At 39.8% G+C, this 17,214-nt stretch overlaps 1 protein-coding gene across 9 annotated transcripts in view; it reads left to right on the plus strand.

The window, feature by feature from the left end:
• Nucleotides 1–17,214, plus strand: part of ARID4A (AT-rich interaction domain 4A) — a 68,693-nt gene that overhangs the window by 40,845 nt on the left and 10,634 nt on the right. For 3 of the 9 annotated variants that reach the window (XM_074996270.1, XM_074996269.1, XM_074996277.1), the window contains 11 exons: nt 420–492; nt 5,023–5,117; nt 5,245–5,342; nt 7,779–8,007; nt 9,125–9,375; nt 11,601–11,798; nt 12,913–12,990; nt 13,181–13,265; nt 13,461–13,662; nt 13,877–13,939; nt 16,018–17,151. In XM_074996270.1, coding sequence (XP_074852371.1) covers nt 420–492; nt 5,023–5,117; nt 5,245–5,342; nt 7,779–8,007; nt 9,125–9,375; nt 11,601–11,798; nt 12,913–12,990; nt 13,181–13,265; nt 13,461–13,662; nt 13,877–13,939; nt 16,018–17,151 — 2,506 coding nt within the window. The remainder of the gene's footprint in view (nt 1–419; nt 493–5,022; nt 5,118–5,244; nt 5,343–7,778; nt 8,008–9,124; nt 9,376–11,600; nt 11,799–12,912; nt 12,991–13,180; nt 13,266–13,460; nt 13,663–13,876; nt 13,940–16,017; nt 17,152–17,214) is intronic. The other 6 variants (XM_074996272.1, XM_074996271.1, XM_074996274.1 and 3 more) reach the window with 6 other exon arrangements.

Here is a 17,214-nt window from a genome sequence, read left to right on the forward strand (position 1 = left end):
ACTGGTAGGTTTTTCAAGGAGGAACTGTGTCTGTCTGTCTGTGTTGGTGTGTAATGCCTACCAAAATAGCCTCAACCAGTTGGGGCTCTATCATAGCAGAAATAACATCCCTCTTCCTCTCTCAAAGATGTTCCTCAGGGACATTGAATCCATGAAGCCTAGAGGGCAGTTGATAATTGAAATAAAACCCTGCTTGAGAACCACAGAGGCTACATCTACACAACAGCTCTATTTAACTTTGCCCATTTGTGTAGCTAGCCCTTTTTAAAAGGTTTATTTTCTGGGGGTATCATATATCCTCAGATAGGTGAACCATTGCAGCATGGCTTTTTTGTGTAAATGAAGTGTTTGGGATCAGGCTATAAGTAAATGTGGCCATATGCATTTCATATTTTCACTGTTTCCCTTTGTTTTGACAGCCTGAGGAAGAGCTTGATCCTGAAGAGAGGGACAACTTCCTCCAGCAACTTTACAAGTTTATGGAAGACAGAGGTAATAAATTTTTAACTTACTATCTCTTGTGTATTGACTCATTTTAAAATAATTCTTTTTTGACTTAATGCACTGTATTATGGTACTGCCCTTGCATCAAAGAACCATGCATATTACAATAACTAACCTGAGACAGGGGAAAACATTTGTAACCTTTCTGAAATGAGGCAGGTCTGCTTCTGTAAGGTGTGTATAGGTATAACGCACAGAGTAAATCAAGCCCTGCCTCAGGGATGCATGGTGTTATGTAAGAGGAGTTTTTTTGTTTTTTTGTTTGTTTGTTTAAGGCAATTCTTCATGTACTAGAACCAAAATATCTCTGAAATAGGCTCAGCTAATGTCACTGTCTGGCAGCTATGGCTGGCAGTTGTGCTGCTGTTCATCTGCAGGATAAAAATTCTTGAAGGTTAGGACCCTGGGTTGTGCAACTGTCAACCACCAGAAATCCAGAAATGTGTATTTTTAAGTCTTGTTGCCAGGCTATCCTACTCTCACACAGACATTCTCCCAGGAGTGGAGTAACATTACCATTTGCCTGGAAAATAACCTATGTGATCCAGCTTGCTTCTAGAATAAAGCAGGAGCAAGTTTTCTGCTTTTCTCAACAAAACTAGATCACGTCTGTTATGTACGTGACCCCTAGGTGCTATACAGCAAAGAATATATCGGAAGGGCTGCAGATACCTTCATATATAGTACAGTGCTTTTCCCTATTTCTGTTGTTTCACCCACCTTGCAGTTGCAAATTTCAGTGGCTTATGCAATCTAGTTTTTCAGTACTGGGGAGGCAACTAGTTTTTAACACCCAGAGCTTGTCTAAAGGCATTGATGCCAGAAAATTATATTTTCAGCAAATAGCTTATTGTGCCCATATATTTTATGCACAGAAATGGCTGTCTTTCTGAATATAGGTTTCACTCCTGTGTTTGTAAACTTGTTTTGATCAATAGCAAAGATGGAAAAAGTTCTACAAATAAGATGAGACTCTCTTGAGATACCACTACATAGCCCTTGTACTTCAGGTGGAGCATAGGTCATCTAGAAGTCTCCTACACTTCACTCTCTCTTGGGACAAAACTTCTAGCTGATTCCAGGAATACCTCAGTCGTTGTCCTCCAATCTCATTAGATGCTATTCATGTTGTCCGAGGTCTTCCTCTTTTTTGTGTTTTCCTTGCAAGTTTTATGTGAGAGCTTGACAGACTATGCTGGATGATGGTTTTCTGAGAGTATGGCCTGGCCATCCCCACTTTCTTCTGTTGATTTTAATGTCAGTTGGTTCTTATCCTGCTCTGCTCCAAAGCTCTGCATTTGTAACAAATTCTTGCCATTTGATGTGAAGGATGTACCTCAGGCATCTATTTATGAATGTCTGTAGCTTGTGATATGAAGACTTTTTAGTACGCCAGGTCTCACATCCATACAAGAGCACACTTTTCACATTTTGTGTTGAAGAGCCACATTTTTATCTTCACAGATATTATTTGTGAACTCCATATCGGATGGAGATTCTTGAATGCAGCTGTTGCTTTCACTATCATGTCATAGATATCCTTGTTTGTTCCTCTGGCTTTGCCCATAGTACTCCCCAAGTAGGTGAACTGCTCCGCATCTTCCAGGTCATTTCTTCTGAGTGTGATGGTGGTGTTAGATTGGTGATCCTCATTGTCTTGGTCTTTCCCTTGTTAATGCTCAGTCCAATCACTGAGGCAGTTTTGTCTAGTGTTTACTTTTTTCTTCCATGCTTTCATGTTGGTGTGACAGGAGGGCAACATCATCAGCAAAATCAATGTCTTCTGGCTTTTCGCAAAAGTGTCCATTGAATGCCTCATTGATGGCCATCTGTTGTCCTGTTCATAATCCAGTCCATTGTGATCATGAACAGGAAAGGTGACAATAGGCACCCTTGTTGCACTCCTGGGAGTATGCTGAAGGATTCTGTCAAGACACTATGGTAAACAACTTGCCATGTCAAGGGTTTATATGCTGAATAAATCAAGTTAATAATTTTGGATGGGATGCCATGGTGTTGCAGAAGTTTCCAGAAAGTGTCTTTATCAGCATTGTCAAAGGATTTTTCAAAGTTGAAAGTTATGTACAGGGAGGAGTTCTGCTCAAGCTACTGTTCTGTGATCACTCTGAGAGTTGCTCTTTGGTCAGTACAAGATCTCTTGCTTCGGAAGCTGGCCTGTTCTTTCCTGAGCTGTCTAACAGTTTCTGTCTTCATTATCTCCAAGAGAATCCTATTGAACACTTTTCCTGGAATAGGTAGTTTCGTGATGCCCCTTCAGTTCTTGCATTCCTTCAGGTTGCTTTTTTTTGGAAGCTTGACAAGGTAGCCATGTTTCCAGTTTTGTGAGGTCTCTTCAGTGTCCCAGATTTTCCCAAATAAATTGTACATCATGTTGACTGATGTCTTACTACCTGCCTTGCATGCTTCTACAGGGAGGGTGTCTGGACCAGGTACTTTTCCGCTTTTTACCTCATGGTCCATTCCTTGTTGTGGTGAGGTGACTTGTGTGTCTTGAGGACTTGGAGAGCTATGACAGCAGGAGCTACAATTCCTGGAAGGGTCACCCAAACTGGACAGGTTTAAGGGTAGAGACCAGACAAACTTGGATCACCTCTCCCTGAGGTAAAAGGGGTTGGCAGAGGGTTAACAACCCTATCCGTAAAAAAAACCAAAGGCTACAGAAACATCTACAAAGAAAGCTACAGCTCTCTTTAGATATTTGTGCATAGAAGGTGTTTTCTGCAGGATAGAAAATAGCTTTCACATGTTTTTAAGTGTTTTTCTATTAAAAACTGCTACTTGACCAGTTCATAGATTGACCAAATTGCCTGGCTCCAAAATGATTCCGTAGCAGTTGTGACATTACAACATAGTATAGTAGAGCAAGTGTGATTATAGCTGGATTTTAAAGGACTGGGGTTGAAGGGCGTGAGTTTAGAATCAGTGCTGTCCTCGAACACCACCTCTGCCTGTTGGTGAACAAGGGAAGACTGGGTAAAAGTTCATAAAATGTAGTAGCAGTAGTAGTAGTAGTAATACATATTGATAGAAAAACATACAAAAGAGAGACAACTGTATTAGTTCAAACAAAATGAAGGACAGTCTTTCAGTGTAATTAGGAAAAAAAAAAAAAAGGCACGTCACCATTTCAAGTAGGTTCATTTTTTCTGTAACTGAGTTATTTTTCAATGCACAAAGGCTTAACGGAGTGGTTCCTAACCTGTTCAGTCTTGCCACCTGCCTGTCACAAGTATATTGGTGGGTCATATATTTGTTATGGCAAGCTTTTCTGGAGTTCATCCAGTATCACTTTGAAGACCATGCCATATGGAATTAGCACTCCCTTGTGATGAAGGTGGGAGGGAGGGAGGGAGAAAAAGTGTGTGTGTGTGTGTGCGCGTGTGTGTGCGTGCGTGCGTGTGTTTAAAAAGGGGGGGGGCTTCAGAGAAAAGTGTGTTGTGTAAGCAATATGAGCTTCTTTATAGTTTAGTTCATCTACGTCTGTTACTATCCTTTTTCTTCTTCCCTCAGGGAATAGTGTCTTCCTGCGGGAAGAAGGGGCAGACTGTGAGGGTGGTGTGGGAAAGGGGAAAACAAGGAAAGTAACAGAGCAGTAAAATAAAGACCCTGCCCCAAGACAAACTGGTGTTGCTTAAAGATGGTATTTTGATCAAGCAGTACTGACTTCTTTCGGGGCTGTCTCTTGTATTTCCATCTGTTTTCCTTTCTCTTCCTTGCTGTACCACCTCTCCTGTCTTGCTGCCCTTTTCGGTCTGTCTTCTGCTGGGAGACCGTTGCATGCTGCCAATACTTCTATAGCAAAGTCCAGTATATTGTAACTTCCCTAATTTTAAATAAAACTTCATGGGGGAAAAAGAGAGGAGGAGGGGCTCCTTTGCTACCTTGCCATGGACGAGCAGCAACTTTATCAGTTCCTGTCCTTATCCCAGTTAATTTCTGACCTTCCCTTTCACAATTAAAAGAACTAATTTCCTATCCAATTCCCCACTCGCTCAGTTTAGTTTCACACTCTCAGCCCATCAACATTTCTTTTTCTCTCACCACCTTTTCCACCATTTCTGACTCTTTAATTTTCTACTGTGCCCTCTTCACCCAAACATTTTTATCCTTCCTTTTATCTGCTCCTACCCCGTACCATTTCACATTTCCTTAAGCACTCTGATTGGCTGCCCATCTATATTTTCCCTACTGTTTGGGTAAGGGCAACCAATCAGATGTATTTTTTTCTCCAGAGATTTGGGGAGCATCAGAAAACCTGCCTAGTTTGCAGGCCTGTGATGCCAAACGTTGTAGTAACCCATCGACAACCAACCAAAGGTTGAGCCAAAAGTAGAGCATAACCACAGGTTGCGATACCTTTTTTTTTTTTTTTAAATGGGTAAAAATATTATTACAAACACTAAATTACAAAATGTATCGGTGTGTGCACTGTGGGATGAAAGAGAAATTTGCTCATCTACATGATAACTCTATTTATTTGTATTCTTACATAATTAGGTACTCCTATCAATAAACCACCTGTTCTGGGCTACAAGGATCTTAACCTCTTCAAACTTTTTAGACTGGTGTATCAACAGGGTGGGTGTGACAATGTAAGTGTCAAATTTTTCTTAAGCAAAACATATATTAGTGTTCTTGAAAGCTACGGTTACAGTTCTAGTGTCACAATATATTTTCTTCTTTATTTTCCTGATTAACAAATACAACTTACTTTTCCAGATTGACAGCGGTGCTGTGTGGAAGCAAATTTATATGGACCTTGGCATTCCTATTTTGAACTCAGCTGCTTCCTACAATGTAAAAACTGCATATAGAAAGTAAGTTCTCTTACTAGGTGATTGAATAGTTTTATAAATGTGGAATATCATAAGTGACATTAACACTTCTTAAAACAATTTTGGTGGCTTGGTAGTTGGTATTAGTAAACAAGTGTTCCACACTCTCTGGTTATGTCACTACATTAATTTTGCCAGATTTTAAGAAATTCTTGTAAGCAAGGGCTGGAGTTCTGCAGTCTGAGTGTTGCTGTGCATCCTCTACTTGTATTAACTGCAGAGAGGAGCGGATGACAGCTGGGCAGCCCTGTAGGATCTTGCAATTGTAGTTTCTTAGAATGCTGCTTGTTTTAGAGCAGGAAATCTCCACTGTTGGAGTTTGGTGTTACTCTTTTTGGTATATAGCAATGAAGCTGCTATATAGTCAGTTTACAGCTTATGCTTATTTACATGGACAGATTCTGTTCTCAGATGTGCATGTGTTCTGCTTCTATTGAAATCTGTGATAGCATATAGCCATGGGCAGAGCTTTGCATTTATTTATGCCAGACTTTTAAACTTTCTATACAATGTAGCTTGAAATATATGTTTTACAAAAGTAATCGTTGAGAGAACCAAAAATTTCTGCACAGCTACTTTTATAGATCTGTGGATGATTGCTTTCATACACAGTTACTTTTTAGATTAAAGAGTAGGAGGAGTGGTGGTGACCACTTGAGTTAAGTGTGCAAAAGCCTTTTCATTCTCATTCCAGGTGTATGTTTGTATTTTCCTTTCTGACAGACCTTCTGGCCTGAGATTTTTATAAGTACATTTTTTTCTTCCCTGAAAGATTAAGCAAAAATAATTCAGTGCTTTGAATAAAAGGAGAGATTGAGCTCTCCATGTGGGAGGTTGGAGGGATGTTTTGCCTGTTAGATGGGCAGATATTTCCCCATTCTGAAGAACTTTGTTTACTTGTAACAAAAAGAAGAAAAAAATCAGAATACTTGAGCATTGAGATTTGTGTGGTTGGCGCCAGTATCAGGAACTGCTCAAGTTAAGTTACTCATGCAATGTTAACTTTCACTGTTGTGCAGTGCCTTGGCATTTGCAGTACAAAAGTTTTTAATAACATGGTTGCATTTTGTTTCTCAAATACAATACAGGTTGAACCTCTCTGGTCCAGCAACATCCACGTTCTGGCATGATTTTAGTTAGCTGGATGTCTACTTATGATGGACATGGCCAAGTTTCTGATGGGCCCATAAAGTTTGTTTACAGTCACAGTCCTGGCTCTCAGTGTTCTGTGATGTGGTTTAGCTCTAATTTGTCCCTAAATGTCTTCTAAGAGAATAGTAGCAGTGGAGGTGTTGGTAGTGCTTCTAGACAATATTGACCTTCCTTGGTCCAGCAGATTTTCTAGTTTGGTACTGTTCAGGTCCCCAAGGTGCTGGACTATAAAGGTTCAACCTGTATATCATGTTTTCTAAACCTTAGATGTATATGTATTGTCTCTCTGACAGTTGTGTATGCTAGACAGCTCATTAAAGTACAGGTTGAACTTCTATACTCTGGCATTCTCTCATCCGGCAACGTCTGCAATTTGGCATGATTTTGGTCAGTGACCACTTATATTGGGCGTGGCCAAGTTTCCCATGATGTCTTAAAGTTTTTTATAGGCACCAGTCCTGGCTCTCAGTGTTCTGTGCTGTTATTTAGCTGTAATTTACCCTAAATGTCTTCAAAGAGTACAGTAAGCAGTGAAAGTGTTAGCAGTACTGCTAAACCATATTGACCTTCCCTGTTCTGGCAAATTCTATTGTTCAGCATTGATCAGGTTCCAGGGGTACGAGATTAGAGAGGTTCAACCTGTAATGCATTTGAAAAGTGCACAGCAAACTGTTTTTTCAGATTAAGTAAGAGAAGTGTAGAAAATTTGCTGGCCTATATAGGCCATCTGAATTTGCAGCTAAACTAGTTTTGTGATTAACTACCTCATTCTCTGACTCTAGCCTAATGACAGTTTTGCTGAAATAGCAGCTGACTAGTGTTCTGATCCTATTTGTTAAAATAAATGAAAATGAAAATATTCAGATTGTCTTCAATGGGAGTTGAGCTTTAAAACACTATGAAAATACAAGAATGGGAAAAAACTTGCAAGGTGATTCTAAGATTGTAAAAGGAGTTAAGTGCTTGAGAAACTATATAGCGTGGTATACTCTTGACTGTCGTGAATGGGATAAGCAAATGGGTCTGAGTTAAAGCTGTGCATGTGTAATGTTAACTTGCTCACTCAGCTATGACTGCTTAAAGATGGTCTCCCAAAATCTTTTAACAGAGATTTGGGTTCTCCTTGTCCTTGCCCCTTCCCAGGAGTTGATGCTCTTCTCTTGCACTTCTAAGAGCAAGAATTTTATTTATTTATTTTTGCCATTTAGTGGCATGAAAATCAGATTCGCAATGGTAAAAATATAATGAAACTTTTTACATACATAGGTATCTTTATGGTTTTGAAGAATATTGCCGCTCTGCAAACATTCAGTTTAGGACCATCCATCATAATGAACCAAAAGTGGTAGAAAACATTCAGAAGCAAGAACTGCCAATGGAGGAAAGTGTGAAAGAGGAACAAGAAATGCTTCCAGCAGAAGTAAAAAATCAAGTGGAAGAGAGTGACTCCAGCAGTGACAGTGAAAAAGAAGAAGTAGAATTAAGATCCCCGAGAGTAAGTAGTCTGAGTATCCTTAATAGCTCACTGATATGAGATTTCCCTAGAATATTGGCTGTACGTAGGAATTGCCATACTTGTAGAAAACATAGCAGCCTACAAGCTAAACAACACAGGTTCCCAGTCACATATCAAAACGATACTGCACCAGCTTTAAATTGAATATAGTCCATTTTCAGTTCTCTTGCAGTGTTCAAAATCCTCCACGGGATTGATCAAGCTACCTGAGATCATCTTTTGACAAAGAAAACACAGTGGAACTTATCTACTTGCATACTGTGTTCTCATGTCTCTGCATGTTTGACTCTGGATCATTTGACCTTGAATTGGTCAGCCCTTTCTGGCCATAAGTCATACTTGGCATAAGATTTGCTGCAGCTATATAACAGTAGTACCAACAGTGGTTTTTATAGTTGGATTATAATCAGGTGATGTCAAATAAGGTAATGTTGTTGGACCAACTTACATTGATGAGAGGGATGAGTGTTTGAGCTTAGTTTTTCCATCAGGCCCAGACTGGAAGTAGAGCTCTGTGTAAGCTCAAAAGTTTGCTTTTGACCAATAGAGGTTGGTCCCATTACAGTTATTCCCTCACCTACTTTGTCCATCTAATATCCTGGAACCAACATGGCTACAACACTGCATAAAAACTGGGATACTGACAGCAGGAAGAGCAATTTCCAGAGTAGAGATTCCCTTTTGAAAAATAATTTGTAAACATCTGTCCCTGTTTAAATTATAAGCTTGTCAACTCTAGTAGTTCGACTTACTACAACTGCCATAGTCTACTAGGGAGTGAGGTATTTCATGTGTTAGGGATGGCAGACTTTATAAAGCTAAACAAATTCTTTTAAAATGCACCAGGAAGCCAATTAAAAGTTAGAATGTTGGCACTGGAATTGCATCATTGTAAACAGAATGGTGATTGTATTGGTACCAAACAGTGTTTTAAATTTATAAATGTTATGACTCTAAAGTGCAAAACTTTACATTGGCCTCCAAGCATTCTTCTATACAGGAAAAATGTGTGTGTTTCAGGGCACAGCATGAACTGGTAACCTCCCCTGTACTGAGCATGACAATACTTGTTTAACAGATTATATTTCTGTTTTAGGGACGGAGGAGACTTGCTCGTGATGCAATAACTATTAAAAAGGAAACTGAGGAGGATAAAATGCAGGACAAATTAAAAGATAGCAACAAAGAAAATAAAGATGCAGAGGAAACGCTTGAGAATGCAGAGAAGAGAGAAAATGAGATGCCTCTGGGGAGAAAAACCACACCAAAGCAAAAAGAGAAGAAACTGAAAAAACAAGAGGAATCCGATAAAGAATCTGATGAAGAGGAAGAGAGAAGGCAGGAGAGGTACACATGAACTTACATTTCCTCTTTATGCAAACCCCTGTGCAAAGGATACAAAGGAACTCTGTATTGCTGAGTGTAAGGAAAATTTGAGATCAGACTTGCATCAAGTCCATGATTTTTACTCCAATCCCAATTTGCTATTCCTTGTCTATCTCCAAGGCAGCTGAGGCCTGCTGTTTTATCTTAGGGAGGAATTTTCCATGGGAGGTAGCAGGTAGCATTTCTATTGTCATCTTCCTCTAAGGGTTTGATTAGGGAGAACTGTATATGGCCCCTAGTGCTAGAACACTGGAGTTTCTCTTCAGGGTGCTTCGTAGGAAAAGTACTGTATCAATGCATCCCTGGATGCTATAGTTCTGTTCTCATTCCAGACCCACTTCTGGGTTGCTTTAGCATGCAGTTGCATACAATATTCTCTGCTGTACTGCTTCTCAGATGGACTTCCTATTGCTTTAGGCTTGGATTGTATTGGTGTTTGTACACAATATTACATGCAAGTGCCAGCTAGGATTGGCAGGTTTTGTACAAATAAGTAGATGGCTTCCCCCATGCTGTCTTCCATATTCATACTGTATTTTTGGAATAGAAAGTGGATGTAACATACAAACAAGTGGCCAAATGACGGATGATAAATTTCCAAGTTGCTTGTTTCCACTTTTATTTATATGTATTTTTAGAGGTCAGGAAGGAAGGAATTAATGACAGCAAAGGAGAAAAGGAAAGGGAAGGGAGAGAGATTAGAGAGGCACAGAAGGAGAGAGTGCAACATGGAGGAAAAGGAAAGAGCTATTGGCTATAGATTAGTGTGGAGAAATGAGTGGATATTGCAGTAGAGTCAACCAGTAGACAGAAAATAGCATCTGTAATACAAACAGAGGCAGAATTGGTGTAAATCTCTGCTGTCCAGGGGTTGTAAAAAGAGGCTAAGCCTCTCTCTTCCCATCGTACTTCTACATCTACACTACAGCTATCTGTCGACAAAAGTTACTGTGGAAGAGATCTTCTGGCAAAACTTCTGTTGACAGATCACATCCACACACACAAGTGGATTGAAAGAGCAGTCTGTTGACAGAGAGCAGCCAGGTTCCCTGGACGCACTCTCGGCAGAATGGCTAACCCAGGGGTCTGCAACCTGTGGCTCCAGAGCCACACAGAACTCTTAAGGATTTTTTTGTGGCTACTGATGCTATAATTGCAAAGTAAAAAACAAACCCCCCTGATTATTTCTGATAAATGGTGATGAACACCTAAAAGCCCAACAGTGAGCAGCTTATATCAAATTGCAAATGATGTGTGATTTTGAAATGTTGACTAATTCCCCCTTAATATGTGCAGTGCATTGTGGAGTATGATACTGTATCTGTATTTTGATTTGTGTTGCTAATAAGGTCTTAATTTTGAAAAGTAAGCTTGCAGCATTCCTGCTGTGAAGGACAACATGCATTTTAAGAGAGAATTGAAGTTAAACATGAAGTAAAATTGACATAAGTAAAGTCAGTTTGGGAGTGAAAGTTAGGAAGACAGTGGTACAAACGCACACATGGAAGACAGTAGAAACACGTGAAAAGTGTGAGGAAATAATGAACAATGAATGATGAGCAATGTTCAAAAAAGAATTGGATAAGTTCATGGAGGATAGATGGTTCAGTGGCTATTAACAGGATGGGCAGTGATGGTGTCAGTAACCTCTTTTCGCCAGAAGCTGGGAATGGGTGACAGGAGGGGAATCACTTAATGATCGCCTGTTCTGTTCATTCCTCTGCGGCACCTGGCAGTAGAGCTGATCCGGAAAAGGACGATTTAAATTGACGATGCAAACCTCTGCTGTAATTCTAAAGCATATTGTGTAAGGTTGGAAAATTTAAAATACCATATCAGAAGCAAATATCAAAAATTAAGATGAGTACCTCCTTCCTCAGCACCCACTGTTCCACTTGAGCCTCAAAACAGTGAATTAATGTAACATATTTTCTCTTCTTTCTGTCAGCTACCTGTATTTCAAAGAATAAACTTTAAATCTTAGACATAGTTATGCACATGATAAATCATTTTAAAATGTGATTTGTGAATAAATCCAATTTTTAACATTTATCACTTCTCTTTAGTGCAAACTTTTCTCTTTGCTTTCCTCTGATTAGAGAGGAAATAGTTAACTATGCTTTGCAAATTTTAGGTCTGATTGTAATTAAATCATCAGTGAGCATTATAAATATACTTTGCTACAGGGAGGAAATTGAAAACAAAGGGGAATCAGAAGGAGAGGAAGATGAGGAGGACACAGAGCCCTGTCTAACGGGAACAAAAGTGAAAGTAAAATATGGACGTGGAAAAACTCAGAAAATTTATGAAGCCAGTATTAAAAGCACAGAAGTTGATGATGGAGAGGTTTTATATTTAGTGCATTACTATGGCTGGAATGTAAGGTAAGAAGGAGAGATTACTATCTAACTTCATTTTAGTTTATTAAAAATTTCTGTATTCAGGAGAATTTTTTTCTTTTTAAGTGAAAATGTCATGAAAGGGGGAAGAGTAATGAGCCTCTTTATTAATATTAGTAGAGGAATTAGGATCACACCTTGCTAAAACTTTTTCATGTGAGTACCTTCACTGACAAAACAATAATCCTACTGAAGTCAGTGGAATTATGCATGCGTGTAAATCTTAATCTAGCGTTCTTGTGGGAATAAATCCTGTGTCTGGTGATAATTGTCAGTAGGCTCAGACCTTCTGATGAATATAGTGAGCTGTGATGATGGTTTTTAAATCATTCTTGGCTTTTAAGAAAGCAGTATTTGTGCTTCCAGATGTCACCCTTAGTATGAGAAAATGTATGATGATTATTAGTAGGGCATCTTATGCAGTTATTGGTTTATTAAACACTGAAATTTCAGCAACAAAAATACCCTGACAGTTGAACACTGCCTATAATTAAAGAAGATATGTTTTAAAAAATTCATGGGCAGGGAAGACATGAACTGTAAGGAGGTTCAGAAAAAAATCCACTAAACGCTTACATAGTATTCTGAAAGTGCATTCCTTAATTCCTTCTATTTAAAACATGCTGTGTAATGTCATATCTTTATTTGTATAAACAGTGTGAAAGTGCCTACACTACAAAGCAGCGAGATAATTTAAAATGTGTTTTACTTAGTGCATTGAACTTTGAGACTTGCCACCTTCTTGAATTCCTGAGAAATCTAGGCAGACTTCCTTGAAAAACATTATGATATCACACAGGTTTGAAAGAAGCCTTTTCCCCAAACTTGTGTTCACACCCATTCTTCTGTAGTAACAACAATGCAGGAGAGTTTCAAAGGCACAAATGGAAGATAAGCACCTAACTCCGTTTATTACTTTGACAGTCTCCCTTAGTGCTTAGTGTCTTTTGCCAGACGATTTGAAAACTCTGTAAAAACACAGGCAAGTATGATTATTTTATAAAAGTGTTATAGGTGGGGAAACTGGGGCATGGAGAGATTAAAACTGAATTTTCTAAGGTCACATGAAGTTGATGGAAGAGTCTGTAATTAATCCCAGGTCACCTGACTTCCAGTGCTTTGCTGGCAGGAGACCAGGAAGGTCTTCACCTTCAGATATCCTCAGGATCTTAGGAAGGTAATTGTAATAAAAACATAGCACTAAATACATTTTGAAACATCTGATATGTGATTTGTTTCTAATAGGGGGATGGGACTCTGTTTTAAATTTTTATTAAGGTCTTTTTGCAATTAAGCTTTGAACCATCAAATTACAATAAAACAATTTTGAACTGTAGTAGTAACAGTGTGCTGTATTTTGCCTTTAGATACGATGAATGGGTGAAAGCTGATCGGATTATCTGGCCTTTGGACAAAGGAGGACCAAAGAGAAAACAAAAGAAAAAAGCAAAAGTAATATTTATAGATCAGTGAAATTCTTGTTTATAGTTTGTAAGAGCAGAATGGCTCTCTCTGATACTAAGAAAAAGAGTTTTTATTTAGCTGTTCACTATCTAGCCCCTCCCCTTAATGGGTAGGGCAAAAGGATGAAGTTTTGACTATATGTCATGATGTACATTCACAGAATGCCTAATTTTGTGTATTCAGAATAAAGAAGACCAGGAAAAGGATGAAAAGAAGGATGAAGAGAAGCAGAAGTCAAAACGTGGCCGCCCACCTCTGAAATCTACTCTTCTGTCAAACATGTCTTGCAGTTTATCCAAAACACCTAATAGTGAAGGTAAAACAGGAGCCAGACGTACACGGAGCAATTTGTCAGATTGCTCGTCATTACCAAATGGAACAGAAGGTACACCTGATGCAGTCATATGTGACACTTAGCTGCTCAGACATAGGAGAAATGGATGTAAATACTAATAATGTAACCCCGCATGTTCATATGAAGCCTTTAGTAAACATGTTGCTTTATTGTAAGTCAACAGTGTTGAAGCTCTGTGGAGTCAGTGAATTTACTAGCTATATAACATATTATTTTATATAAATTAATGAGTTTTGATTTTTAGGGACACCCCGAAGGCAGACGAGACGAAGCTCAGGAATGTTTGATTCTGATAGAGGATCAAATGGTGAGCGATTTCTGTCTTGTGTTTTGATCTTTTTGTACCTTCTAAAATTTTTTTCAAACCCCTCTTTTTTCAGTGCTATTTAAAGAACTAAATTGCCATCCAGGAGAGCTTTATTTATTTTTCTCCACAAATAGTTGGGAAAGTGGCAGCTACTCCATGTTCTCAGACCAGTCTGCTTGAATCATAATCAAGAGAGAAAGTTGTTGGCTGTAACTGGTCACTCAGGGTCTGTTTTCACTACCTGGAAGATCGACCCTGTCAAGGTTGATCTTCTGTTGTTCAGTTTCATTTTCCTAGTAGGGACACACGAAATGGAACTACAGTAACCTTCAAAATGCATGATTTCGAGTTGCACTTAATTTGCATTAATGCGACTTAAGCACAACTCAAAATCCCGCTGCCTTGGCCCTGGTTGAAACCCCGCCCCCTTGGCTCGTGTGGCCCCAGTTCAATCCCCTCCCCCCCCCCCCCCCCCCCCCAGCCGCGCTTACCACCCGGGCACTGCTCTGGCTCACCCTTCTCCTGCACGGCTCCGGCTTAACACTCCTGTCCCTGGTTCAGTCCCCCTCCTGGTTCATCACCCGAGCATGGCTCTGGCTCAAAACCCACTGGCTCCAGTTCAAAAAAAAAACCCCCGCCCCCCCCCCCCCCCGGGCGGCCTGGCTCACCACCCGCACGTGGCTCTGGCTCTCTACCCCTACATGTGGCTCTAGCTCATTACCACCCCCGCCACAGTTCAACTGCCCCCCTCCCCCCCCGCATGGCTCTGACTCAACACCACCCCCCTACAGCCCTAACCCACCCCAGGCTTAACCCCCCTGTGCCTCTCCCACAGCCTTAACCTTCCCCAGCTGCCCTCTTTTCCCCCCAACCCCAGGACTTATCTTTCAAAGGAGCTCCAGGTGCTCCTACTGCTTCTCTGGCTGCAGAACAGCCATTCCACTGGGGGAAAAAGCCGCCTCCCGACTTATGCAAAATTCGAGGTATGCAAGGGTATGTGGGAATGTAACCCTCGCGTAAATTGAGGCACTACTGTATCAGGGTTCAGCAGTCAACCCCTGTCATCTTCAGTATTGCGAGGAGTAAGGGAGGTTGATGGGAGTTTCCCTCTGTGAGGATGGCCAGGAAAGTTGATTGAAGATAAGTCGATTCGAGTTACACAATTGCTGTAGCTGGAATTGTGTAGCTGGCTTCAGTCTTCAGACTCACAGTTCGTGTACTCAACTAGACTTCCTGCTGGATGCAAATGGTGGCAGTGTTGTTTCTTATAAACCCTAAGTGGGTAGATACTGAATTGAAGCCACCTAGTATTATTTGCTATCTATACAGCTTCTGATAGAAACCAATGAGTTAGCAGTGAAATGGCTGAAGCTCCATTACCAGTTTGAGCCATCCATTCCTTTTCGAGATGACTTATCTGAGAATATCTAAACATTCAAACTATAAGAAGATCTGCAAAACTAACCTGTCTTGAAGTGTGATTCATATGTGGCTCTTTGATATCTACCGCCACCAGCAAAAAGTAAACACAAAAAAGGGTAGTTTACACCAGTGCTACTATATTTTCATAGAGATCCAAAATAACAGTAAAAAAACAAAACTATAGAGAAAATAGGTTTAATTTTGGATCTTTTTGGGTGCATCTACACTAGGAGCTAACTTCGAAGTTATCTTCAAAGTTAGGCACTACGTCGAAGTAGCCAGAAGAGAGTCTACACACATTTTTCCTTTACTTTGAGGTTAACTTTGAAGTCCTTACTCCATTCCCGGGAATGGACTAGTGCCCTTCTTCGAAGTTTAACTTCGAGGTAGGATTTGTGTAGATGCTCAGCTTCGAAGTTGTACTTCAAAGTAAGCAACTTAAAAGTTATTTTTGTAGTGTAGGCATAGCCTTTGAGTCGATGTAAAACCAGAATTCTTGAGGGTGGGGGTTGTTTGTTTTTGTTTGCTTCATAAAGGAATTCTTGACACTATATTTGCGTGGATTATTGAATTGTACTATATCTGCATAGCTAATGTAAGAAAATGTGCTGTAACAATGACCTGATACGTTGCTTTTTAATCTTTATTTTTGACAGATTCTGGTTCATCTGATAGTGAAGCTGATGAGACTTCTGAAAAGAATATGAATGAAGAATTTTCTGCAGAAATTTCAGATATGGAAAAGAATGAAAAACGAATTGACGAGAAACCTACAGAAGAAAATCCAAAGATCTCATCAATGCATGTGAAAGAAAATGATAGGACTCAAGGGCAGCCCCTAGAAACTCTGAAAGTGGAAGCTGAAGAAAGTGAACAGATAGTTCAGATTTTTGGAAACAAAGCTGAACAAGTAGAAGAAATTAAAAAAGAGACTGAAAAATCGCCAAAAGGGAAGGGAAGAAGGAGCAAAACTAGAGACCCCTCTTTAGAGAATGTGAAGATTTTCCCAGAAAGCCAGGAAGAGGGAACAAACAAAACCCTCATAGAATTGGAAAGATCAGAAATTTCTTCCCTAGACAGTAAAGAGTTTTTCACTACTACTGAAAATGAAACAGACCCTTGTACAAAAGATAAGAAGTTTTTAAAAAGGAAAACATTGGAACAGACATCACCTGAGAAAAAGGTACGACGAGAGTGTGAGGTGCAAGTGCCAAATATTGTATCTGAGGAAAGGACCAATGAATGTTTTGGGATGGAGGAATGTAAAGATTTTAATGATGAAGAGTTGCTGAGAACTGAAAATGAGGAAATGCCATCTTTAGTAGCAGAATCAAATCAACATGTTCAAAAGCTGACAAATGAAAACTTTGAATGCATGTCTGAGGAAAATGAGCATATTCCATTAAAAGATGAGGATGATGCTATGCCTCAGATTGGACCTGAAACGCTACTTTGTCATGAAGTGGACTTGGATGATTTTGATGAAAAGGAAAAGAGTAATAGTGAGGATGCAGTGACAGAAAAGCCAGACCCCAGCACATTGGCCTCCAATCCATCTGCCTTACTCCCTGCAGTCCAGCCTAACTTCTCTGTGGCCTCACCCCTTGCTCTTAGTCAGGATGAATCTCGCAGTATAAAAAGTGAAAGTGATGTAACTATTGAAGTGGACAGCGTAGCAGAAGAATCTCAAGAAGGTCTCTGCGAAAGCGAGTCTGCTAATGGATTTGAAGCCAGTACCACCTCAAGCAATTGTAGTATAGCAGTGCAAGACAGAGATGTCGGAGAAAAGGGTAAGTTGTTTCCCATGTGAAATGCCAATCTCTATTTTAACAGATATCTTGTAAATCTTGTAT

This window comes from Carettochelys insculpta, chromosome 6 (assembly GCF_033958435.1).
Source record: "Carettochelys insculpta isolate YL-2023 chromosome 6, ASM3395843v1, whole genome shotgun sequence".
In the NCBI taxonomy this organism is placed as follows: Eukaryota; Metazoa; Chordata; order Testudines; family Carettochelyidae; genus Carettochelys; species Carettochelys insculpta.